At 47.2% G+C, this 27,102-nt stretch overlaps 1 protein-coding gene and 1 pseudogene across 1 annotated transcript in view; one reads left to right on the top strand and one right to left on the bottom strand.

The window, feature by feature from the left end:
• Positions 1-16,631, bottom strand: part of LOC130298174 (oocyte zinc finger protein XlCOF7.1-like) — a 43,519-nt pseudogene extending 26,888 nt beyond the window's left edge.
• Positions 16,632-21,396: 4,765 nt separating this feature from the next.
• LOC130298175 (oocyte zinc finger protein XlCOF7.1-like) overlaps positions 21,397-27,102 on the top strand; it is a 45,440-nt gene continuing 39,734 nt past the window's right edge. Inside the window, exons 1-2 of the mRNA XM_056551086.1 lie at positions 21,397-21,458; positions 21,625-21,904. Of these exons, the coding sequence (XP_056407061.1) occupies positions 21,736-21,904 (169 nt within the window). The 5' untranslated portion in view covers positions 21,397-21,458; positions 21,625-21,735. The remainder of the gene's footprint in view (positions 21,459-21,624; positions 21,905-27,102) is intronic.

Below are 27,102 nucleotides of genomic sequence, written 5' to 3' on the forward strand. Positions count from 1 at the left end.
GTGACATATTGTACTTTATATAAATGGTGCATTTTTGTTGACACATGCAGCATTTTTTGTGAAAAACTCCAAAATATTGTGAAAAACTGGAAGATTTCTGGTGTATTTTTATGGTGTACACTGTGCGGTAAAAGTGATGTTATTTATTCTGTGGGTCGGTACGATTATGGCGATTCCCATTTTATATGGCTATGTTCTTTTTCTGAGCAAAATCCTTTTTCTGCCAATCATTTTCCAACAGCCGTAACTTTTTTATTTTTCGTCCGATGCCATTGAGTAAGGGCTTATTTTTTTGTGGGATGAGCTGTACTTTTTATTGGTATCATTTTTGCTATACGTGCTACCTTTTCATCGTTTTTATTCTGCTATTTGTACCAAAATTGGCAAATTTTGCGGGTTTTTTTACGGCGTTCACCGTGCGGGATAATTTACATTATAGTTTTATAGTACACGTCATAACGGACATGGCAATATCTATTATGTATATGGTTTGTGTTTTTGATCTTTTTTGGTGATAATACAGGGATTTTATTGGGAATGGGGCATTTTTTTATTTTATTTTTACACTTTACTTTTATTGAAGAATTTTATTTCATTTTTTACAGGTTATACTATGAATACATTTGTACTGCAGCACAGTATGACCCGATCAGCTGCACACAGTACAGTCTATGGCTGGATCTCACAGGCTTCCGTAGCAGGCAGACAGGAGGTCATGATCTGACCTCCTGCTGCCATAGCAACCAACGGTGACCCGCGATTGTAGCGCGTTCCCCCTGTCAACACCATAGATGCCGTGATCAGGATTGATCAAGGCCTCAATGGGGTTAGTGCTGCCGGGACCGGCGCAATAGCGGCCCCGGCAGCTGTGGTGGGACTCAGGCTGTGATTGACAGCCGGGTCCTGCCGCCAATCTCCTGCGCTGCCCGCGGCAGTACCTGAGATCGCTAGGACGTATGAATATGTCCCAGCGTGCGAAGGTGTTGGGTGCTGGGAAGTATGCATACGTCCTATAGCGGGAAGGGGTTAAGGATCGAGGGCCCACGTTCTGCTGCCCTTCTATGAAGCAGGGTCACAAATTGTCAGCCGCCAGGACCCGTGGCTGATACCGGATATTTTTTGGCTACTGAGGAATGTGTATAGCCTCTATTTCTAATTATTATTTGAGATAATCCATCTTCATTTGCACTACATCTACTCTTGGCAGCGCTGGAGCATCGCACTTGAATGCCCACTGTGCGGCTCGCGCGCAATTCACACGAGGGACACTGACCGCTTATCTCCCTCTGCTGCACGGAGCGCAGCTCTCAAACCATTCTAACACACATACCAGCTGGACTATTTGCCGGGTCACCAGATCTTACTGCTGTGGCTGCCGCTGTCACTATCAACACCTTAAAGGCCGGACGCTGAACCGAGCCACTGTGACTACCTGTCACCATCAGCAACATCTGCTACCGTGAGAAGGTCGGGCGCAGGACTGTACCAGCACAGATCCCTACATCCACGGAGCACGCCACTCTGAGGGAGACTTACTGCTTTCACCACGGTAACATCTGGAAATGTTTCTATACTATTTATCCCATTTATGCACTGTAGGAAATTTCAATCAGCGGCGCCTCTCTTTGATAAATTCTTGAAAAGTTGGCCGCCACTTCTCTTAATTGAACTGCGTTGAACTTTGTTGAAATTGGAGCCGGCAACTACATCTCTTGCCACTATTGCTACAATTGAACTCAATTGAACTCTGAAACAGATCTTAGAGCTTATCGATTTTTATGACATTTTTATTATCATGATGGATTAATTATCTCTTAATTTTATCAGCTAATTTTTTATTATTTCTAATTATTTCTATTTCTTGGTATACCTGGAGCAAGGGCCCTGCCCAGGTATATTTTACTATTGTCTAATGAATGTAACTTTTATTTTAACTGTTCATTCTCAGGTTGTTTGTTGTTATCTTATTTTTTTTAATTCTTCTTTCATTTGTGGGTGCTCGCTCTGTGCGCATACCTGCTGGTCCACGCGTATGTCCGCTAGGTCCATGTGTGGGTGGGTTGTTGTGCGCATAGACTGACACATCCAACATTTTCCATTATTATCTATATTTACATATCCTTGTTATTTATTTTCTATCAATTTTCCATTAACAATGATATTTTCTTCACCTTATCCCTTACACATCATTTCTTTCCCTTCTCTCTTTGTCCTCCTCTTTCCACTACTTTATTTCCCCTTTCTTGCCTTTTTTCCTTTCCCATTTTCCTCGTCTTCTTTTCTGCTATCCCTATAGGACTGGTATACACTAGGGATCGAACGATTATCGGTATGGCTGATATTATCGGCCAATAATCACGATTTTGGGCATTATCGGTATCGGCAATTACCTTGCCAATAAGCCGATAATGCCCCGCCCCCCGCACCGCGACCGCCCCCCCGCACCGTGTCTCACCCCCCACCGTAGTGCTGGGCGGTATACCGGTATGAACCGGATACCGTTTTTTTTTTCTCCCACGGTATGGATTTTTGCCCATACCGCTATACCGGTGGGGCCCCTCCCCCTACCTCCGAGTCACTAAAAAAAAAATAAACTTACCCGTAATGGGGGTGGTCCGGGCCATCCATCCTTCCTGTAGTGTCCGGCGGCATTCCGGGTGGAGGGTTAACCGGTCCGGACTGTACTTCTTCTCCAGGGGTCCTCTTCTCCACTCCGGGCAGGCTCCAGTCAAGTACGCTGCATAGACGCCGCTACGCCGTGACGTCAGGTGCGTCGCTGCGTCAGCGGCATCTATGCTGCGTTACTAGGCCGGAGCCTGCCCGGAGTGGAGAAGAGCACCCCCGGAGAAGAAGGACAGCCCGGACCGGTTCACCCTCCACCCGGAATGCTGCCGGACACTACAAGAAGGATGGATGGCCCGGACCACCCTGACACGTAGGGGGAGAGAAGCGGGTGGCGGCGGAGGTCTATGGCACCGCAAAAGCCACTGTAGTGCATTGATTTAAAGCGCCCGCTTTAAATCAATGATCTGCAGCGGTGTCACGGGGGGATAAATAGCCGATAACTTATACCGGAATATCGGTATAAGTTATCGGCCCTAACCTCCACCGATTATCGGTATCGGCCCTAAAAAAACGATATCGGTCGATCCCTAGTATACACCCTTTGTATTCTTTTGCTGCCTAATACCGGACATCACTGATCCCGGTGATGCCCAGCATTACCCCTTTAGATGCCGCAATCAAAGTTGCTCGTGGCGTCTAAAATAGAAAAAAAATCTATCCCGGCAGCTCAGCGGAGACGATCAGGACCACCGCGGTGAAACCTGCTTAGAGGACGGCGGGAGGGCACTTACCTGCCGACCAATCATTGGCTGGAGCAATTGAGCACCGATAACATTTCTGCAATCAGAAGATTACATGTAATAGTCTCCTATGGGGACAATAAAGTTGTGTAAAAAAAACAATGTGATTTAACCCCTTCCCTAATAAAAGTTTGAATCACCCCTCTTTTCCCATTTAAAAACAAGTATGTAACCAAAAATAAACATATGTGGTATTGCTGCGTGTATAAATGTCCAAACTATAAACATGTAACATTAATTAAACCGCATGGTCAATGGCGCACACATAAAAAAATTCCAAAGTCCAAAATTGCCTATTTTTGGTCATTTTCTATACCCTAAAAAATGTTTTATGAAGAGATCACAAAGTCCCATCAAAACAAAAAAGGAACCGATAAAAACTACAGATCACCGCGCAAAAAAAAGCCCTCATACCGCCCCTTATGCGGAAAAATAAAAAAGTTATAGGGGTCGGAAGAGGACAATTTTAAACGTACTAATTTTTGTGCATGTGGATATAATTATAAAGTAGTAAAATAAAATAAAACCTATATAAATAAAAACAGGTGAGGAGGAAAAAAATGAAAACATCTGTGGTCCTTAACTCTTTCAGGACTCCGTTTTCCACTTTTGTTTTTTCCTCCTCACCTTCTAAATATCCTAACGCTTTCAGTTTTCCACCTACAGACCCATATGAGGCTTGTTTTATACGCCACCAATTTTACTTTGTAATGACATCAATTATTTCACCACAAAATCTACGACAAGACCAAAAAAGAAAATTATTTGTAGGAAAAAATTGAAAAAAAAATGCCATTTTGTAATTTTTTTGCGGCTTCCCTTTCAACACAGTGCACTTTTCGGTAAAAATCACACCTTATACCGTATTTATTCTGTAGGTCCCTACGGTTACAAGGATACCTAATTTATGTAAGTTTTATTTTCTATTACTTCTTTAAAAAAAATCATAACTACATGCACCAAAATTTATGTTTAAAATTGTCCTCTTCTGACCCCTATAACTTTATTTTTCTGTATACAGGGCGGTATGAGGGCTCATTTTTTGCACCGTGATCTGGAGTTTTTATCGGTACCATTTTTGTTTTGATGGGACTTTTTGATTACTTGTTATAAATTTTTTTAGGGTATACAAAATGACCAAAAATACGCAATTTTGGACTTTGGAATTTTTTTTTACGTCCACGCCATTGACCATGCAGTATAATTAACAATATACAGTGGTCCGTCAACATACGATGGTAATTCGTTCCAAACGAGCCATCGTTTGTCGAATCCATCGTATGTTGAGGGATTCGTGCAATGTAAAGTATAGGAAGCTGTACTCACCTGTCCCCGCCGCTCGAGATGGTGTCCTCACCGCTCCCGATGGTGACCCTGGCCTCCGCTGGGCTCTCCGCTGTCTTATCCGGTCCTCCGCTGTCTTATCCGGTCCTCCGCTGTCTTATCCGGTCCTCCGCTGTCTTCTCCGGTCCTCTTCTGTCTTCTCCGGTCCTCTTCTGTCTTCCGCAAGGCAATACTGGGCCTGGAAGCGACGTCATTACGCCGCTGCATACGCCATTCCTATTGGATGACGTGTGCAGCAGCGTATTGCCGTCATCGGAGAGGGCCGAGAAGACACCGGAAGACCAGCGCTGGACCCGGAGGGCACCCCGGAGCATCGTGGAGGGGTAAGTAATACTTACCGCACCACACAGGGAACATTAAGCTGCTATCCGGCAGCAGCTTAAGCATTTGGCGCTGCCGGATAGCACTTAATGCGATGGCCCCGACATAAAAAAGCATCGTATGTCGATTTCATCATATGTCGGGGCCATCGTAGGCCGGGGGGTCACTGTATTTTTATAGTTCGGACATTTACACACGCGGTGATACCACATATGTTTATGTTGATTTTTGTTTACATATTTTTTTTTTGGAGCAGCAGATCCCCGATCAGACAGAGATGCAGGTAAGCACCCTCCCCCGTCCTCTCAGCTGTTCGGGATGCCGCGATTTCACCGATCCCGAACAGCCCGTCTGAGCTGCGGGGAACGTTTTACTTTCACTTTAGACGCGGCGATAAACTTTCATTGCTGCGTCTAAGGGGTTAATGCTGGGCATTACCACGAATGATGATGTCCGGCATTAAACACGTCTGATAGCCGCCAGGACCACCCGGCTCTTACTCTGTGTCAGCACGTGAGCCCAGGTCATAGCAGGGGAGCGGGCGCAGGGTGTACAGGTTAAAGATACATGCCCCATGTAAAATGCTCATCAACAAACGTGGAATTGAAAACAACGGGGGATGTAGTAAAAACTTATTGGGCCACAAAATTTTGTGGAAACACTAACACATGACCGAAAAGTGATGGATGTGCGGGGATACAGTCTCGATTACAGGACATTGTTGTAATGTCCGTTTATTTGCTTTTGTATTTTTCTGTTTAGGTGTGTATTCACACACTAGCATGTTCAGAGCAGTTTTCTATTTTCCCTGGCTAGGGAATGGTTAATGCTCTGAATGAATGAGAACTCCGGTGTGTCTAGAAATCTCCAGCTCTGTCTAGCTTCTGGGCTAGTGATTGACATGCTGCTGTGAAGCTGTTGGTGAAACACCCTTTGTTTATTTGAGTCTTTAAATCTACTATTTTTGCCAAAGCATGCACTCTGTATTTATCTTTGAGATGTTCTGGGTTTTAGCCATGGTTATGTAGCATGCTCATAGTAGATTTTAATCTGTGTTTGATTAGTCGTTTTTTAGGATTAGTATGTCCTTTCTGCTAAGTAGCTGTTCACACTGTGTGTTTTCTTGTATCCGTTTTCTGAGTTTTTGTAATAAGACATCCCTGTTACCTTTTCATGGGGTATCCGGGGAATTGAGAATTAGGACAAGAGATCTCCGTGCTCCATGGCGGACTTGGGGAGATTGCGTTCTGGTATCAAGACATTCCTGTGTCTACTGGAGGTTATCTAGGGGATTGAGTTATAATTCCTGTTTGTTCCTGGAGTCTGTGCAGACTCATCCGTTTCCCAGTCTTGTGTTCTGTACCTAATCTGTTTGTTGGTTATCTGTGTCCAGTGTGAACAGTGTCCTATATTTATATCCTGTTTGGTTGATATGATCTTTAGAGTTTGTTAGTACTTGCACTGATCATAGAGTTCATGATCACTTGATTAGTGTTTCCTCTGTGCTTTACCATTGGTCTATAGTGTCCTCTGTGCTTACTGTCTGATCTGTGTCCTCTGAACTTTATCTGTTTATGTTAGTTATCTGAGTCCAGTATTCATAGTGTTCTATGTTCCCGTAAGGTTTCTGGCTAGTGACCGACTGTGTATTACTATGTGTTTTTTCGCCACTGCACTTTAGCGCAGGAAGAGACCAGCGCTCAGTTGTCGATCCATCATTTAGGATAGATGGGCAAGTAGGCAGGGAGAGTGTTTGTTTTTTAGGGTCAGTTTTGGGCTCACTCTCCCTGTCAAACCCCCCTTCCCCAGTCGGTCCTGATAATCGTACTCGTGTTTACAGAGGAAAATTAGGAGGCGGAAATTGTTTTTGCATTATAAGGGGTTAAAGGTATTTTTCTAATCTCTAATATTTTCAATGTTTTGAGGTAATAACACCCGACCCTTCACCTTTCCCTAATAAATTACAATTCTTCTTGAAATTCTACTATTGGGTTCTCCCTTAATTCGTTCGCGACCAACGACACACATTTACTTCATGGGTCGAGTGAGGAAGTATGGGCGGAGCTAGCGATCTGCCGGTAAAGACCGACATGGAACACCACTCCGGTGCTGGTTTTCATTTAAATGTTTAAATGCCGCATTTACTAATGACCGCAGGACTTAAACTGTTTTGCTGGGCATTTCTGGTGTTTAGAGGTCCAATCAACCTCTCCCCCACACTGGTACTTTGTGCACCCGGTCGTGACTCTTCTCTGCATTTAGTAGGTAATACTCACCTGAGAGGTTACTTGTAGGAATGTCATCTTTATACTGCCCATCACCGCTCACATCTGTCTCTTCTTCTTTTTTTATGTCTGTAGCATTAATATAGATCAGATCTTTCCCTGTAGGAGTGTTCTCCTTATACTGCTCATAGCCGCTCACATCTGTCTCTTCTTCTTCCTTTATGTCTGTAGCATTAATATTGTTCAGATCTTTCTCTGTAGCAATGTTATCCTTATACTGCTGATCACCGCCCATATCTGTCTCTGGAGCATTAATATTGTTCAGATCTTCTCCCTGATTCATAAGATGTGGAAGAAATATTGTAAAAGTCATCAGACAGTAGGAGAAGTCACGTGGGATGTTATAGATGAGGAGTCATGGAGGGTGAGGGGACTGACCACAAGAGCTTCACAGCCCTTCTACAGATCATAGGGAATATCTCCATCTACCTGATCATCCTGTGGAAGAAGAGGACGGGGACACCTCTCTGGTGCTGTTCTCTTACTGGATCTGACTGTAGGGAACACATACAGAGACTGAATTCATTCTTTACATACAAATAATGAGAGGACGTGTGTATATAGTCATGTCTATTACCTGGTGATGTGAGGGGCTGCTGATCCTCCATCATGACCTGATCCTTGTACTGATCCTTGTGTCCTTCTACATACTCCCACTCCTCCATGGAGAAATAGACCGCCACGTCCTGACACCTGATAGGAACCTGACACATAATGATACAGTCATCACCCCGACCCCTCCAGTGGTGTTACTGTATAATGTCCCAGCATTCCCAGCAGTGTCACCTCTCCAGTCATCACCAGACCCCTCCATTACTGTATAATGTCCCAGCATTCCCAGCAGTGTCACCTCTCCAGTCATCACCAGACCCCTCCATTACTGTATAATGTCCCAGCAGTGTCACCTCTCCAGTCATCACCAGACCCCTCCATTACTGTATAATGTCCCAGCAGTGTTACCTCTCCAGTCATCACCAGACCCCTCCATTACTGTATAATGTCCCAGCAGTGTTACCTCTCCAGTCATCACCAGACCCCTCCATTACTGTATAATGTCCCAGCATTCCCAGCAGTGTCACCTCTCCAGTCATCACCAGACCCCTCCATTACTGTATAATGTCCCAGCAGTGTCACCTCTCCAGTCATCACCAGACCCCTCCATTACTGTATAATGTCCCAGCAGTGTCACCTCTCCAGTCATCACCAGACCCCTTATATTACTGTATAATGTCCCAGCAGTGTCACCTCTCCAGTCATCACCAGACCCCTCCATTACTGTATAATTTCCCAGCATTCCCAGCAGTGTCACCTCTCCAGTCATCACCAGACCCCTCCATTACTGTATAATGTCCCAGCAGTGTCACCTCTCCAGTCATCACCAGACCCCTCCATTACTGTATAATGTCCCAGCAGTGTCACCTCTCCAGTCATCACCAGACCCCTCCATTACTGTATAATGTCCCAGCAGTGTCACCTCTCCAGTCATCACCAGACCCCTCCATTACTGTATAATGTCCCAGCAGTGTCACCTCTCCAGTCATCACCAGACCCCTCCGTTACTGTATAATGTCCCAGCAGGGTCACCTCTGCAGTCATCACCAGACCCCTCCATTACTGTATAATGTCCCAGCAGTGTCACCTCTCCAGTCATCACCAGACCCCTCCATTAATGTATAATGTCCCAGCAGTGTCACCTCTCCAGTCATCACCCGACCCCTCCATTACTGTATAATGTCCCAGCAGTGTCACCTCTCCAGTCATCACCAGACCCCTCCATTACTGTATAATGTCCCAGCAGTGTCACCTCTCCAGTCATCACCAGACCCCTCCATTACTGTATAATGTCCCAGTATGTCCAGCAGTGTCACCTCTCCAATCATCACCAGACCCCCCCATTACTGTATAATGTCCCAGCAGTGTCACCTCTCCAGTCATCACCAGACCCCTCCATTACTGTATAATGTCCCAGCATTCCCAGCAGTGTCACCTCTCCAGTCATCACCAGACCCCTCCATTACTGTATAATGTCCCAGCAGTGTCACCTCTCCAGTCATCACCAGACCCCTCCATTACTGTATAATGTCCCAGCATTCCCAGCAGTGTCACCTCTCCAGTCATCACCAGACCCCTCCATTACTGTATAATGTCCCAGCAGTGTCACCTCTCCAGTCATCACCAGACCCCTCCATTACTGTATAATGTCCCAGCAGTGTCACCTCTCCAGTCATCACCAGACCCCTCCATTACTGTATAATGTCCCAGCAGTGTCACCTCTCCAGTCATCACCAGACCCCTCCATTACTGTATAATGTCCCAGCAGTTTCACCTCTCCAGTCATCACCAGACCCCTCCATTAATGTATAATGTCCCAGCAGTGTCACCTCTCCAATCATCACCAGACCCCTCCATTACTGTATAATGTCCCAGCATTCCCAGCAGTGTCACCTCTCCAGTCATCACCAGACCCCTCCATTAATGTATAATGTCCCAGCAGTGTCACCTCTCCAGTCATCACCAGACCCCTCCATTACTGTATAATGTCCCAGCAGTGTCACCTCTCCAGTCATCACCAGACCCCTCCATTACTGTATAATGTCCCAGCAGTGTCACCTCTCAAGTCATCACCAGACCCCTCCATTACTGCATAATGTCCCAGCAGTGTCACCTCTCCAGTCATCACCAGACCCCTCCATTACTGCATAATGTCCCAGCAGTGTCACCTCTCCAGTCATCACCAGACCCCTCCATTACTGTATAATGTCCCAGCAGGGTCACCTCTCCAGTCATCACCAGACCCCTCCATTACTGTATAATGTCCCAGCAGTGTCACCTCTCCAGTCATCACCAGACCCCTCCATTACTGTATAATGTCCCAGCAGTGTCACCTCTCCAGTCATCACCAGACCCCTCCATTACTGTATAATGTCCCAGCAGTGTCACCTCTCCAGTCATCACCAGACCCCTCCATTACTGTATAATGTCCCAGCAGTGTCACCTCTCCAGTCATCACCAGACCCCTCCATTACTGTATAATGTCCCAGCAGTGTCACCTCTCCAGTCATCACCAGACCCCTCCATTACTGTATAATGTCCCAGCATTCCCAGCAGTGTCACCTCTCCAGTCATCACCAGATCCCTCCATTACTGTATAATGTCCCAGCAGTGTCACCTCTCCAGTCATCACCAGATCCCTCCATTACTGTATAATGTCCCAGCATTCCCACCTCTCCAGTCATCACCAGACCCCTCCATTACTGTATAATGTCCCAGCAGTGTCACCTCTCCAGTCATCACCAGACTCCTCCATTACTGTATAATGTCCCAGCAGTGTCACCTCTCCAGTCATCACCAGACCCCTCCATTACTGTATAATGTCCCAGCAGTGTTACCTCTCCAGTCATCACCAGACCCCTCCATTACTGTATAATGTCCCAGCAGTGTTACCTCTCCAGTCATCACCAGACCCCTCCATTACTGTATAATGTCCCAGCAGTGTCACCTCTCCAGTCATCACCAGACCCCTTATATTACTGTATAATGTCCCAGCAGTGTCACCTCTCCAGTCATCACCAGACCCCTCCATTACTGTATAATTTCCCAGCATTCCCAGCAGTGTCACCTCTCCAGTCATCACCAGACCCCTCCATTACTGTATAATGTCCCAGCAGTGTCACCTCTCCAGTCATCACCAGACCCCTCCATTACTGTATAATGTCCCAGCAGTGTCACCTCTCCAGTCATCACCAGACCCCTCCATTACTGTATAATGTCCCAGCAGTGTCACCTCTCCAGTCATCACCAGACCCCTCCATTACTGTATAATGTCCCAGCAGTGTCACCTCTCCAGTCATCACCAGACCCCTCCGTTACTGTATAATGTCCCAGCAGGGTCACCTCTGCAGTCATCACCAGACCCCTCCATTACTGTATAATGTCCCAGCAGTGTCACCTCTCCAGTCATCACCAGACCCCTCCATTAATGTATAATGTCCCAGCAGTGTCATCTCTCCAGTCATCACCCGACCCCTCCATTACTGTATAATGTCCCAGCAGTGTCACCTCTCCAGTCATCACCAGACCCCTCCATTACTGTATAATGTCCCAGCAGTGTCACCTCTCCAGTCATCACCAGACCCCTCCATTACTGTATAATGTCCCAGTATGTCCAGCAGTGTCACCTCTCCAATCATCACCAGACCCCCCCATTACTGTATAATGTCCCAGCAGTGTCACCTCTCCAGTCATCACCAGACCCCTCCATTACTGTATAATGTCCCAGCATTCCCAGCAGTGTCACCTCTCCAGTCATCACCAGACCCCTCCATTACTGTATAATGTCCCAGCATTCCCAGCAGTGTCACCTCTCCAGTCATCACCAGACCCCTCCATTACTGTATAATGTCCCAGCAGTGTCACCTCTCCAGTCATCACCAGACCCCTCCATTACTGTATAATGTCCCAGCAGTGTCACCTCTCCAGTCATCACCAGACCCCTCCATTACTGTATAATGTCCCAGCAGTGTCACCTCTCCAGTCATCACCAGACCCCTCCATTACTGTATAATGTCCCAGCAGTTTCACCTCTCCAGTCATCACCAGACCCCTCCATTAATGTATAATGTCCCAGCAGTGTCACCTCTCCAATCATCACCAGACCCCTCCATTACTGTATAATGTCCCAGCATTCCCAGCAGTGTCACCTCTCCAGTCATCACCAGACCCCTCCATTAATGTATAATGTCCCAGCAGTGTCACCTCTCCAGTCATCACCAGACCCCTCCATTACTGTATAATGTCCCAGCAGTGTCACCTCTCCAGTCATCACCAGACCCCTCCATTACTGTATAATGTCCCAGCAGTGTCACCTCTCAAGTCATCACCAGACCCCTCCATTACTGCATAATGTCCCAGCAGTGTCACCTCTCCAGTCATCACCAGACCCCTCCATTACTGCATAATGTCCCAGCAGTGTCACCTCTCCAGTCATCACCAGACCCCTCCATTACTGTATAATGTCCCAGCAGGGTCACCTCTCCAGTCATCACCAGACCCCTCCATTACTGTATAATGTCCCAGCAGTGTCACCTCTCCAGTCATCACCAGACCCCTCCATTACTGTATAATGTCCCAGCAGTGTCACCTCTCCAGTCATCACCAGACCCCTCCATTACTGTATAATGTCCCAGCAGTGTCACCTCTCCAGTCATCACCAGACCCCTCCATTACTGTATAATGTCCCAGCAGTGTCACCTCTCCAGTCATCACCAGACCCCTCCATTACTGTATAATGTCCCAGCATTCCCAGCAGTGTCACCTCTCCAGTCATCACCAGATCCCTCCATTACTGTATAATGTCCCAGCAGTGTCACCTCTCCAGTCATCACCAGATCCCTCCATTACTGTATAATGTCCCAGCATTCCCACCTCTCCAGTCATCACCAGACCCCTCCATTACTGTATAATGTCCCAGCAGTGTCACCTCTCCAGTCATCACCAGACCCCTCCATTACTGTATAATGTCCCAGCAGTGTCACCTCTCCAGTCATCATCAGACCCCTCCATTACTGTATAATGTCCCAGCATTCCCAGCAGTGTCACCTCTCCAGTCATCACCAGATCCCTCCATTACTGTATAATGTCCCAGCATTCCCACCTCTCCAGTCATCACCAGACCCCTCCATTACTGTATAATGTCACAGCAGTGTCACCTCTCCAGTCATCACCAGACCCCTCCATTACTGTATAATGTCCCAGCAGTGTCACCTCTCCAGTCATCACCAGATCCCTCCATTACTGTATAATGTCCCAGCAGTGTCACCTCTCCAGTCATCACCGGACCCCTCCATTACTGTATAATGTCCCAGCAGTGTCACCTCTCCAGTCATCACCAGACCCCTCCATTACTGTATAATGTCCCAGCATTCCCAGCAGTGTCACCTCTCCAGTCATCACCAGACCCCTCCATTACTGTATAATGTCCCAGCAGTGTCACCTCTCCAGTCATCACCAGACCCCTCCATTACTGTATAATGTCCCAGCATTCCCATCAGTGTCACCTCTCCAGCCATCACCAGACCCCTCCATTACTGTATAATATCCCAGCAGTGTCACCTCTCCAGTCATCACCAGACCCCTCCATTACTGTATAATGTCCCAGCATTCCCAGCAGTGTCACCTCTCCAGTCATCACCAGACCCCTCCATTACTGTATAATGTCCCAGCAGTGTCACCTCTCCAGTCATCACCAGACCCCTCCATTACTGTATAATGTCCCAGCAGTGTCACCTCTCCAGTCATCACCAGACCCCTCCATTACTGTATAATGTCCCAGCAGTGTCACCTCTCCAGTCAGCACCAGACCCCTGCATTACTGTATAATGTCCCAGCAGTGTCACCTCTCCAGTCATCACCAGACCCCTCCATTACTGTATAATGTCCCAGCAGTGTCACCTATCCAGTCATCACCAGACCCCTCCATTACTGTATAATGTCCCAGCAGGGTCACCTCTCCAGTCATCACCAGACCCCTCCATTACTGTATAATGTCCCAGCAGTGTCACCTCTCCAGTCATCACCAGACCCCTCCATTACTGTATAATGTCCCAGCATTCCCAGCAGTGTCACCTCTCCAGTCATTACCAGACCCCTCCATTACTGTATAATGTCCCAGCATTCCCAGCAGTGTCACCTCTCCAATCATCACCAGACCCCTCCATTACTGCATAATGTCCCATCAGGGTCACCTCTCCAGTCATCACCAGACCCCTCCATTACTATATAATGTCCCAGCAGTGTCACCTCTCCAGTCATCACCAGACCCCTCCATTACTGTATAATGTCCCAGCATTCCCAGCAGTGTCACCTCTCCAGTCATCACCAGACCCCTCCATTACTGTATAATGTCCCAGCAGTGTCACCTCTCCAGTCATCACCAGACCCCTCCATTACTGTATAATGTCCCAGCAGGGTCACCTCTCCAGTCAGCAGCTCCATCATCTTGTTGATGAGTTCTAGGATCTTCTGTTCATCCATTTCCTCATGTATCAGGGAGTGAGGTGGGGGCCCCGGGATTGGGCTCAGGGTTCTTCCACTAGAGGACTTCTTCATTACTGTGTAATCCTGTGTATGGAGAGACACATTAATATTTATAATACATTCCCAGAATCCCTCACCTCTCTAGTCATATCCATCTGTTATTCCATAGATAAGAATGAGGTCATGTGACATCACTCCCAGAATCCCTCACCTCTCCAGTCATATTCATCTGTTATTACATAGATAAGAATGAGGTCATGTGACATCACTCCCAGAATCCCTCACCTCTCCAGCCATATCCATCTGTTATTCCATAGATAAGAATGAGGTCATGTGACATCACTCCCAGAATCCCTCACCTCTCCAGCCATATCCATCTGTTATTACATAGATAAGAATGAGGTCATGTGACATCACTCCCAGAATCCCTCACCTCTCCAGTCATAGCCATCTGTTATTACATAGATAAGAATGAGGTCATGTGACATCACTCCCAGAATCCCTCACCTCTCCAGTCATATCCATCTGTTATTACATAGATAAGAATGAGGTCATGTGACATCACTCCCAGAATCCCTCACCTCTCCAGTCATATCCATCTGTTATTACATAGATAAGAATGAGGTCATGTGACATCACTCCCAGAATCCCTCACCTCTCCAGTCATATCCATCTGTTATTACATAGATAAGAATGAGGTCATGTGACATCACTCCCAGAATCCCTCACCTCTCCAGTCATATCCATCTGTTATTACATAGATAAGAATGAGGTCATGTGACATCACTCCCAGAATCCCTCACCTCTCCAGTCATATCATCTGTCATTACATAGATAAGAATGAGGTCATGTGACATCACTCCCAGAATCCCTCACCTCTCCAGTAAGCCGGAAGAGTATCTGTAGGGTGAGGTTTATGATCCTGTCGGCCATCTTGTTCCTGTGTCTCTCCATGGTTGATGGGTCATCCAGGAGAATTCTCTTATATAGAAGATATCAGCAGAGGATCCTGGATTGGAGAAACCTGAAGGGAAGAAGGAGACGATGATAAACCACACCAGATTCTATAGAGAAATAAAATCCATTTCCTGGAGATAATCTGGGGAAACATCTGAGGAGACATTATAGAAGTTTTCAGATTTCTCTATAAAACAAAATCCATTGTCCGAGGGCTGTAAAATAAGAGACTAGAGCGCACTCCCCTCTCCCGTCCAGTGGTGGCGCTCTGGTCCTCCAGGTCCTCTGAGGTCGCTCTCCCTGCTCTGCTGAAGACGTTGTGAATCCATTTCTCCTAATCTCTGAGGCTGCGGTGTATTCAGAACGTCTTCATCAGAGCAGGGAGAAGAATAGAGGGATTCAATATGACATTGTCCAATGAAGAATAGTGAAATGTGTCCACTAGGGGGCACAATATACATCACAATTACATCAGGATTTTATGTGAATTGTGATATGTCCCCCCGGAAGAACCTGCTATTACCTGCAGCAGAGGCCGAGCATCATATACCGTTACACACGCAGGGTCTGGGCCACCACCCACGGTAAGGGGCCCTCCGGCCGTCATCTCAGCTGATCTAGACTCCGCCCCCCAACAACTGCATTTTACACATTTTAGATCCTGCAATCGACTTTGATCATGGAATCTAAAGGGTTAATGGCGATGAGCGTCATTACTGGTGAGTCCTGGCTGCTTATAGCTCCTGAGCTCACCTCAAAGTCCCATATGGGGCACAGAATGTAAATATACATCGTGTCCTTAAGGGTTAATGATGAACATCCCCAATAATCCTGATCTGATGGTGACCGCACACACATACCTGTATCTGTAGAGGAGCCGTGTGCTTACAGGACCTGCGATGATGTCACCGTCATGTGATCAGTCACATGGAGGAGGAGTCACATGATCAGGGGCTGCTGCTCTGAGAAATCTCCACACACAACACAACAGCAGTGATTGCCCCACCAGGACCTGCTCTGTATCTGCTACATGCAGGAGGTGTAGGACCTGTGATGTCACAATCATGTGACCAGTACATTTGGGGGCAAAGTAAGCAGTATAGATGTGACTGTGGCTAAAGGACCTGTGGGAAGGATCATGTGACAGGAGTGGGCGGAGCTCAGCAGTGCAGGATAGAAGAGATTGTAGTTGAAGGACCTGTGATAATGGTCATGTGACAGTAGAGTCCTGCATACACTGAGCAGATGAGCCTAGAGCAGCAGCCCCAGATCATGTGACTCCTCCTCCTCCATGTGACTGATCACATGATGGTGACATCATCGCAGGTCCTGTAAGTACACGGCTCCTCTACAGATACAGGTGTGTGTGTTCTCTCCCTGTCAGGATTCTCTTACGTCCCTCCAGCAGCACAGATGGCATATTCCTCCCCCGCACACTGGTATGACCCATGCATTGTACTGACAATAAAACCTTACAAGGGTTAATCGCACCCCCTCCCCTATATAGAGGCCGATCCCCTCATCCTGTGATTTCTCCTTTGGGGATTATTTTTATGTATTTTTGTGTTTATTACTTTAATATTATTTTATCTTTGCTCCTGGTGAGAGAAGGGTTAATATATTGTCTTGTTTCTGCTGCTGTTTGTGTTATTCCGCCATCTTTACTCATTTCCTATATCTCCGCCCAGTTGGCCCCCAGCTAGAAGCCCCGCCCTCCTGTCCTTGTGGCCCTATTCCTGTTATGTCTTTACCTCTAATATGTCAGGTTCTTCTTCTCCTTCTGGTTCTCTCCCCGCGGTGTCCACATGTCTCCCCGGCCGCCGCCATCTTGTAGAAGGAGGTTTATGGAGAACTGGGCCGACTACTCTGTGGATCCAGGCTCTGCCGACACGCCCCCTCCCATAGACATGAAAGGAGGGGGTGTGGCTGTGACATCACGAGGGTGTGTGGCTGTGACATCACGAGGGGTTGTGGCTGTGACGTCATGAGGGGGTGTGGCTGTGATGTCACGAGGGGTGTGGCTGTGACATCACAAGGGTGTGTGGCTGTGACATCATGAGGGGGTGTGGCTGTGACATTATGAGGGGGTGTGGCTGTGACATTTAGGGGGTGTGGCTGTGACATCACGAGGGGTGTGGCTGTGACATCACGAGGGGTGTGGCTGTGAGGTGACACAATGAACCCCTATAAAGGTGACTCCGCCCCCAGACATCTTCTCTCTCTGGGGGAGGGGACAGACATTGATCTATAGATAAAATATAGTAAAATGATACATTAACCCTTCATCTCCCACATCCTATAAATCTTCCCATCTCCTCCGGCTCTGGTGTCCAAGGTGATAGATTAGTCGCCATCCATGAGTCTCATGATAGATTCTACCAGACGTGGCCCCCGTGGATGTGATTCCAGGATCCTGTGGAGTCGCCGTCCTGTTGTGTCCTCCAGCGTGTTCTCTGCTATATTGCTGGGTCATGTGATTGGTCGTCCATTCCCGCCTTATGCTCCTCCCCCTTGTTTCCCTTCACCCTCTATCCTCCCTTTTCCTTCTCTTTTCTTTTCGTTTACCTTCTTGTCTTTCTTTTCGTGTTCTCGGTGTTTGTTCTTCAGTATTTGATTCTTTGCCGCCAAAGATTCTGAAAGATTTTCTGGTAAATTTCCGAGGACGTCATCATAGAGGAGAACTCATCCGAAATCATTGTGACTATAATGTCTCCTCAGATGTTTCCCCAGATTATCTCCAGGAAATGGATTTTATTTCTCCATAGAATCTGGTGCGGTTTCTCATCGTCTCCTCTTCTTCCCGTCAGGTTTCTCCAATCCAGGATCCTCTGCTGATATCTTCTATATAAGAGAATTCTCCTGGATGACCCATCAACCATGGAGAGAGACAGGAACAAGATGGCCGACAGGATCATAAACCTCACCCTACAGATACTCTTCCAGCTTACTGGAGAGGTGAGGGATTCTGGGAGTGATGTCACATGACCTCATTCTTATCTATGTAATAACAGATGGATATGACTGGAGAGGTGAGGGATTCTGGGAGTGATGTCACATGACCTCATTCTTATCTATGTAATAACAGATGGATATGACTGGAGAGGTGAGGGATTCTGGGAGTGATGTCACATGACCTCATTCTTATCTATGTAATAACAGATGGATATGACTGGAGAGGTGAGGGATTCTGGGAGTGATGTCACATGAGCTCATTCTTATCTATGTAATAACAGATGGATATGACTGGAGAGGTGAGGGATTCTGGGAGTGATGTCACATGACTTCATTCTTATCGATATTAACAGATGGATATGACTGGAGAGGTGAGGGATTCTGGGAGTGATGTCACACAACCTCATTCTTATCTATGTAATAACAGATGGATATGACTGGAGAGGTGAGGGATTCTGGGAGTGATGTCACATGACCTCATTCTTATCTATGTAACAACAGATGGATATGACTGGAGAGGTGAGGGATTCTGGGAGTGATGTCACATGACCTCATTCTTATCTATGTAATAACAGATGGATATGCCTGGAGAGGTGAGGGATTCTGGGAGTGATGTCACATGACCTCATTGTTATCTATGTAATAACAGATGGATATGACTGGAGAGGTGAGGGATTCTGGGAGTGATGTCACATGACCTCATTCTTATCTATGTAATAACAGATGGATATGACTGGAGAGGTGAGGGATTCTGGGAGTGATGTCACATGACCTCATTCTTATCTATGTAATAACAGATGGATATGACTGGAGAGGTGAGGGATTCTGGGAGTGATGTCACATGAACTCATTCTTATCGATAATAACAGATGGATATGACCGGAGAGGTGAGGGATTCTGGGAGTGATGTCACATGACCTCATTCTTATCTATGTAATAGCAGATGGATATGACTGGAGAGGTGAGGGATTCTGGGAGTGATGTCACATGACCTCATTCTTATCTATGTAATAACAGATGGATATGACTGGAGAGGTGAGGGATTCTGGGAGTGATGTCACATGACCTCATTCTTATCTATGTAATAACAGATGGATATGACTAGAGAGGTGAGGGATTCTGGGAATGTATGTAGTGATATTAATCTGTCTCTCCATACACAGGATTACACAGTAGTGAAGAAGTCCTCTAGTGGGCGCTGTCGGGCCCCTGTGTGTGAAGGATGGGGAAGAACCCTGAGCCCAATCCCGGGGCCCCCACCTCACTCCCTGATACATGAGGAAATGGATGAACAGAAGATCCTAGAACTCATCAACAAGATGATGGAGCTGCTGACTGGAGAGGTGACCCTGCTGGGACATTATACAGTAATGGAGGGGTCTGGTGATGACTGGAGAGGTGACCCTGCTGGGACATTATACAGTAATGGAGGGGTCCGGTGATGGCTGGAGAGGTGACACTGCTGGGACATTATACAGTAATGGAGGGGTCTGGTGATGACTGGAGAGGTGACACTGCTGGAAATGCTGGGACATTATACAGAAATGGAGGGGTCTGGTGATGCCTGGAGAGGTGACACTGCTGGGACATTATACAGTAATGGAGGGGTCTGGTGATGACTGGAGAGGTGACACTGCTGGGACATTATACAGTAATGGAGGGGTCTGGTGATGACTGGAGAGGTGACACTGCTGGGACATTATACAGTAATGGAGGGGTCTGGTGATGACTGGAGAGGTGACACTGCTGGGACATTATACAGTAATGGAGGGGTCTGGTGATGACTGGAGAGGTGACACTGCTGGGACATTATACAGTAATGGAGGGGTCTGGGGATGACTGGAGAGGTGACACTGCTGGGACATTATACAGTAATGGAGGGGTCTGGTGATGACTGGAGAGGTGACACTGCTGGGATATTATACAGTAATGGAGGGGTCTGGTGATGACTGAAGAGGTGACACTGCTGGGACATTATACAGTAATGGAGGGGTCTGGTGATGACTGGAGAGGTGACACTGCTGGGACATTATACAGTAATGGGGGGGTCTGGTGATGACTGGAGAGGTGACACTGCTGGAACATTATACAGTAATGGAGGGGTCTGGTGATGACTGGAGAGGTGACACTGCTGGGACATTATACAGTAATGGAGGGGTCTGGTGATGACTGGAGAGGTGACACTGCTGGGACATTATACAGTAATGGGGGGGTCTGGTGATGACTGGAGAGGTGACACTGCTGGGACATTATACAGTAATGGAGGGGTCTGGTGATGACTGGAGAGGTGACACTGCTGGGACATTATACAGTAATGGAGGGGTCTGGTGATGACTGGAGAGGTGACACTGCTGGGACATTATACAGTAATGGAGGGGTCTGGTGATGACTGGAGAGGTGACACTGCTGGACATTATACAGTAATGGAGGGGTCTGGTGATGACTGGAGAGGTGACACTGCTGGGACATTATACAGTAATGGAGGGGTCTGGTGATGACTGGAGAGGTGACCCTGCTGGGACATTATACAGTAATGGAGGGGTCTGGTGATGACTAGAGAGGTGACACTGCTGGGACATTATACAGTAATGGAGGGGTCTGGTGATGACTGGAGAGGTGACACTGCTGGGACATTATACAGTAATGGAGGGGTCTGGTGATGACTGGAGAGGTGACACTGCTGGGACATTATACAGTAATGGAGGGGTCTGATGACTGGAGAGGTGACACTGCTGGGACATTATACAGTAATGGAGGGGTCTGGTGATGACTGGAGAGGTGACACTGCTGGGAATGCTTGGACATTATACAGTAATGGAGGGGTCGGGCGATGACTGGAGAGGTGACACTGCTGGGAATGCTGGGACATTATACAGTAACACCACTGGAGGGGTCGGGGTGATGACTGTATCATTATGTGTCAGGTTCCTATAAGGTGTCAGGACGTGGCGGTCTATTTCTCCATGGAGGAGTGGGAGTATGTAGAAGGACACAAGGATCAGTACAAGGATCAGGTCATGATGGAGGATCAGCAGCCCCTCACATCACCAGGTAATAGACATGACTATATACACACGTCCTCTCATTATTTGTATGTAAAGAATGAATTCAGTCTCTGTATGTGTTCCCTACAGTCAGAGCCAATAGGAGAACAGCACCAGAGAGGTGTCCCCGTCCTCTTCTTCCACAGGATGATCAGGTAGATGGAGATATTCCCTATGATCTGTAGAAGGGCTGTGAAGCTCTTGTGGTCAGTCCCCTCACCCTCCATGACTCCTCATCTCCTGCTCATCTATAACATCCCACATGACTTCTCCTACTGTCTGATGACTTTTACAATATTTCTTTCACATCTTATGAATCAGGGAGAAGATCCAAACAATATTAATGCTCCAGAGACAGATGTGAGCGGTGATGAGCAGTATAAGGAGAACATTCCTACAGAGAAAGATCTCATCTATATTAACGGTACAGACATGAAGGAAGAAGAAAAGACAGATATAAGCAGCAGTGAGCAGTATAAGGAGGACATTCCTATAGGGAACGATCTGATCTATAATATTAGAGATTTAAGGGAAAAAAAAGAAACAGATGTGAGCGGTGATGAGCAGTATATGGAGGACATTCCTACAGGTAACCGCCCAGGTGAGTAGTAACCATGAAATGCAGAGAACAGTCACAGATTCTGCTTAGTCACCGACTTTAATAGTTTTTAATGGAATTTTTTTAAAGGGGTATTCCGATGGAAAACTATTTTTTTTAAGCAACTGATGCTAGAAAGTTAAATTACTTCTATTTAAAAATCTTTAGCCTTCCGATTAGGGATCGACCGATATCGTTTTTATTAGGGCCGATACTGATAATCGGTGGAGGTTAGGGCCGATAGCCGATAACTTATACCGATATTCCGGTATAAGTTATCGGCTATTTATCCCCCCGCAACTCCTCTGTAGATCATTGATTTAAAGCGGGCGCTTTAAATCAATGCACTGCAGTGGCTTTTGCGGTGCCACAGACCGCCGCCGCCACCCGCTTCTCTCCCCCTGCCTGTCCGGGGGTCCTGAGACCTATCAGCGCCACCGCTCCCCCCACCACCGCGACCGCCGCCACCACACCCCCCCCGCCACCCCCCCCCCCCCCCCCCCTTACCCGCCGCACCGCGACCAACCCCCCGCACCGCACCGACACCATTGCCTCCCCCATCTCCGGTTTTATAATTATATAATTACCTGTTCCCGGGGTCCACTCCACATCTGGCTCCGATGGCGTCCTCCTGAACTGTCACTGTGCACACTGAGTCACATCACTCGTCATTGCGCATAGTGTAACACAGGACGCAGCAGGAGCAAGAAGTAGCGTGGGCTCTGGGAACAGGTAATTATAAAACCGGGGATGGGGGAGGCAATGGGGGCGGTGCGGTGGGGGGTGCGACGCGGTGCTGCGGTTCGGGGGGGCGGTCGCGGTGGGGGCGTGGCATTATCGGCAAGGTAATTGCCGATACCGATAATGCCCAAAATCGTGATTAGCGGCCGATAATATCGGCCATACCGATAATCGGTCGATCCCTACTTCCGATACTAATCAGCTGCTGTATGCTGCAGAGAAAGTTGTGTAGTTCTTTTCAGTCTGACCACACTGCTCTCTGCTGCCACCTCTGTTCATGTCAGAACCTGTCCAGAGTAGGATAGGTTCGCTATGGAGATTTTTTTCCTACTCTGGACAGTTCCTGACATGTACAGAGGTTTCAGCAGAGAGCACTGTGGTCAGACACAAAAGAACTACACAACTTCCTCAGGAGCATACAGCAGCTGATAAGTACTGGAAGGATTAAGATTTTTAAATAGAAGTAGTTTACAATTCTGAATAACTTTCTAGCATCAGTTGCTTAACCCCTTAAAGGACAAGTCTCACAATAAACAATTGTTCAGCTTTTAGTGCTGAAGGTAAAGTTATACAGGTTTGTAAATCACTTCCATTACCAATGCTGCTTAGAAACAAGCTTTATCTGCATTCTTCTGTCTGACAGGAAATTCAGCTGTTCCAGGTTTTCATGACTTGCGACCCCCTATTCAGACTGTTATTAGCAGCATCCAGGGGCCGTGACGTGACAATTACCCAGAAAACCCCTGTGCTGCAGAGAGCTCCCTGTGCTCGGCCTTAGCCCCTCCCATCTGATGAATATTCACACTGTCCTCCCTCTGTTCTGCAGTGATTGGCTGAGCAGCACTGAGTTAGGGGTGGTAACAAGCTCTCTGCTCAGACAGCTGAGAGCAGGAAATGTGAGCAGTGCATGCAGGGAAATGTAGTCTTTGAGATCACAGGCATAGCCACCATAACCAGGAAGTAACTGGAATTTATGAGCTGAATAGCCAGTGAATGGGGGCCGGAAAAAAAATCACAAACATGTCAGAGAGGTGGTAGGTGAATATACTATGGAATGGCTAGGTATTTATTTTTTTCTTTGCTGCATGGGATATCTTCTTTAAGGGCTCAGGGATTTTCCATTTTTGCACTTTCGTTTTTTCCTCCTTACCTTTTAAAAATCATAACCCTTTCAATTTTCCACCTAAAAATCCATATTATGGCTTATTTTTTTGCGTCGCCAATTCTACTTTGCAGTGACATTAGTCATTTTACCCAAAAATATACGGCGAAACGGAAAAAAAAATCATTGTGCGACAAAATCGAAGAAAAAACGCCATTTTGTAACTTTTGGGGGCTTCTGTTTCTACGCAGTACATATTTCGGTAAAAATGACACCTTATCATTATTCTGTAGGTCCATACGATTATAATGATCCCCTACTTATATAGGTGATTTTGTCGCACTTCTGAAAAAAATCATCACTACATGCAGGAAAATTTATACGTTTAAAAATGTCATCTTATGACCCCTATAACTTTTTTATTTTTCCACGTACAGGGCGGTATGAGGGCTCATTTTTTGCGCCGTGATCTGAAATTTTTATCGGTATGATTTTTGTTTTGATCGGACTTTTTGATCACTTTTTATTCATTTTTTAATGGTATAAAAAGTGACCAAAATAAGCTTTTTTGGACTTTGGAAATTTTTTTGCGCGTACGCCATTGACCGTGCGGTTTAATTAATGATATATTTTTATAGTTCGGACATTTACGCACGCGGCGATACCACATATGTTTATTTTTATTTAATTTTTACACTGTTTTATTTTTTTTATGGGAAAAGGGGGGTGATTCAAACTTTTATTAGGGAAGGGGTTAAATGACCTTTATTAACACTTTTTTTTAAATTTTTTTTGCACTGTTATAGGTCCCATAGGGACCTATAACACTGCACACACTGATCATTGTTATCCCATAGGGACCTATAACACTGCACACACTGATCTTCTACACAGATCACAGGCGTGTATTAACACGCCTGTGATCAGTGTTATCGGCGCTTGACTGCTCCTGCCTGGATCTCGGGCACGGAGCAGTCATTCACCGATCGGACACCGGGGAGGCAGGTAAGGGCCCTCCCGGTGTCCTGTCAGCTGTTCGGGACGCCGCGATTTGACCACGGCGGTCCCGAACAGCCCGACTGAGCAGCCGGGTCACTTTCACTTTCACTTTAGAAGCGGCGGTCAGCTTTGACCGCCGTTCTAAAGGGTTAATACCGCACATCGCCGCGATCGGCGATGTGTGGTATTAGCCACGGGTCCCGGCCGTTGATGAGCGCCGGGACCGACGCGATATGATGCGGTATCGCGGCGTCATTAAGGGGTTAAAAAGAGTACCCCTTTAAGCCCTGTGTCCTGTCAGTCTTTTCTGCTGTATATTCCTTTATTCAGTTGGAATACAAGGATTCCTGATCTCCCTCCTTACTGATAACGCTCTATCCCGGGGGAATCCTCTTTGGAGACTGATAAACGTATTATCTACGACTACAGAGACATTTCATCTCCCTGTCCGTTCTCCCTCTGCGGCAGAGCAGCTCATGTCCATGTAACAGGGGACGAGAACTGTGGCCAAGAATTCAATAGAGTTGTGTATTGTAGCAGCAGAAGTGTGCTGGGATAAGGAAGCGCTGGTGGACACGTTCTCTCGTGGACTCTCCGATATTATACAAGATGAGATTGTGGCCTCCTGGATCATCTGAAACGGTGAAACCAATGCAGCTCAGGACCACCCCCCTTTCCGTGGAGGAGAAGGAATATATTAGGGGGAGGGGATGTGTCTTTATTGTGGCCCTTTGCTCGGATCATGCCAAACCTGGTGAGGAAACACTTGGGGTCCTGCTAGGGACAGATATTGGGTGGTCTTTCTTCATCCCCAGAGTTCCACAAAGACAAAGCTATGATTAGGATTATCCTATCATGGTATATTTCATCGGTGGTCACGCAGGTCCTCGTGGTCTCCAGTGCTGATGGGTATTTTGATGATGTGTTTGTAGCCAAAAACTCTATCCCACTCCAGCTTTGGGTCCACTGGCCATGGAAGGGATTTATAGAAGACCCTTACAGCCCCCTCACCTTATCCATGAGACAGTTCCCTTGTCTGTGGTGTTGGGGGCACTTTACCAGGAGACCCTCTAGTTCCAGGTGATTATCTCTCGGCTTTATCCTGTTGTGCTCGGTTCTCTTTGTTTCCAGAGACATAATCCCCGTTTGGACTGGGTCACAGCTGAGGTTTGTCTTGGTCCCCTCAGTTTGCTTCTACCTGTGTATATAGATCGGTTTGGTTGGTTTGTATCTCCTCGGTCTGTCGTATAATTGTACACGACAAAGATCTTCCTTCCTAAAGTATACCAGGAGTACCGCAATGTGTTTGATAAGATGTAGGCGGGGGGGCACTACCTCCCCACAGACCCCATGATTGTACCATTGAGCCTCAACCAGGTGCTATACCCCCAAAGGGCCGAGTCTACCCTCTGTTTGTGGCAGAGAACCAAACCATAGAGGAGTATGTTACAGATGGACTGTCCCAGGGGTTCATCCAAAATCTAATTGAGGCCCCTGGGATTGGTGAGTTGAGGCCCCTGGGATTGGTGAGTTGAGGCCCCTGGGATTGGTGAGTTGAGGCCCCTGGGATTGGTGAGTTGAGGCCCCTGGGATTGGTGAGTTGAGGCCCCTGGGATTGGTGAGTTGAGGCACCTGGGATTGGTGAGTTGAGGCCCCTGGGATTGGGGAGTTGAGGCCCCTGGGATTGGGGAGTTGAGGCCCCTGGGATTGGGGAGTTGAGGCCCCTGGGATTGGGGAGGTGAGGCCCCTGGGATTGGTGAGTTGAGGCCCCTGGGATTGGTGAGTTGGGGCCCCTGGGATTGGTGAGTTGGTGCCCCTGGGATTGGTGAGTTGAGGCCCCTGGGATTGGTGAGTTGAGGCCCCTGGGATTGGTGAGTTGAGGCCCCTGGGATTGGTGAGTTGGGGCCCCTGGGATTGGTGAGTTGAGGCCCCTGGGATTGGTGAGTTGAGGCCCCTGGGAGTGGTGAGTTGGGGCCCCTGGGATTGGTGAGTTGAGACCCTGTATCAATCGCAGGGGCCTCAATCACATTACAGTCTTATCCAAAAGTAACTTATAGAGAATCTGACCCCTTGTTCTCCACACTAAAGCCAATATACGGGGTTATAGTGGGGTAAACAGCTTTACAAAGAGGGGTCACTTACTCACATCCGTGTAGTATATGCAGAGTTCCGGCGCTGTAATCTTTAGCTGCATTGCTACGTTGTGAGAGATTGTTCTGTATTACAAACTGGAGAAATGTGAATTCCACGAAGGTCACAAAAGTTTTCCACCCTGAAAGCTGCCGTCACCACAGCTCCCATCCTGGGTCACCACAACCCAGCTTTCCCGTTCATACGATGCGTCTGAGACAGAATAGGT

Source organism: Hyla sarda (genome assembly GCF_029499605.1).
Source record: "Hyla sarda isolate aHylSar1 chromosome 1 unlocalized genomic scaffold, aHylSar1.hap1 SUPER_1_unloc_3, whole genome shotgun sequence".
NCBI lineage: Eukaryota > Metazoa > Chordata > Amphibia > Anura > Hylidae > Hyla > Hyla sarda.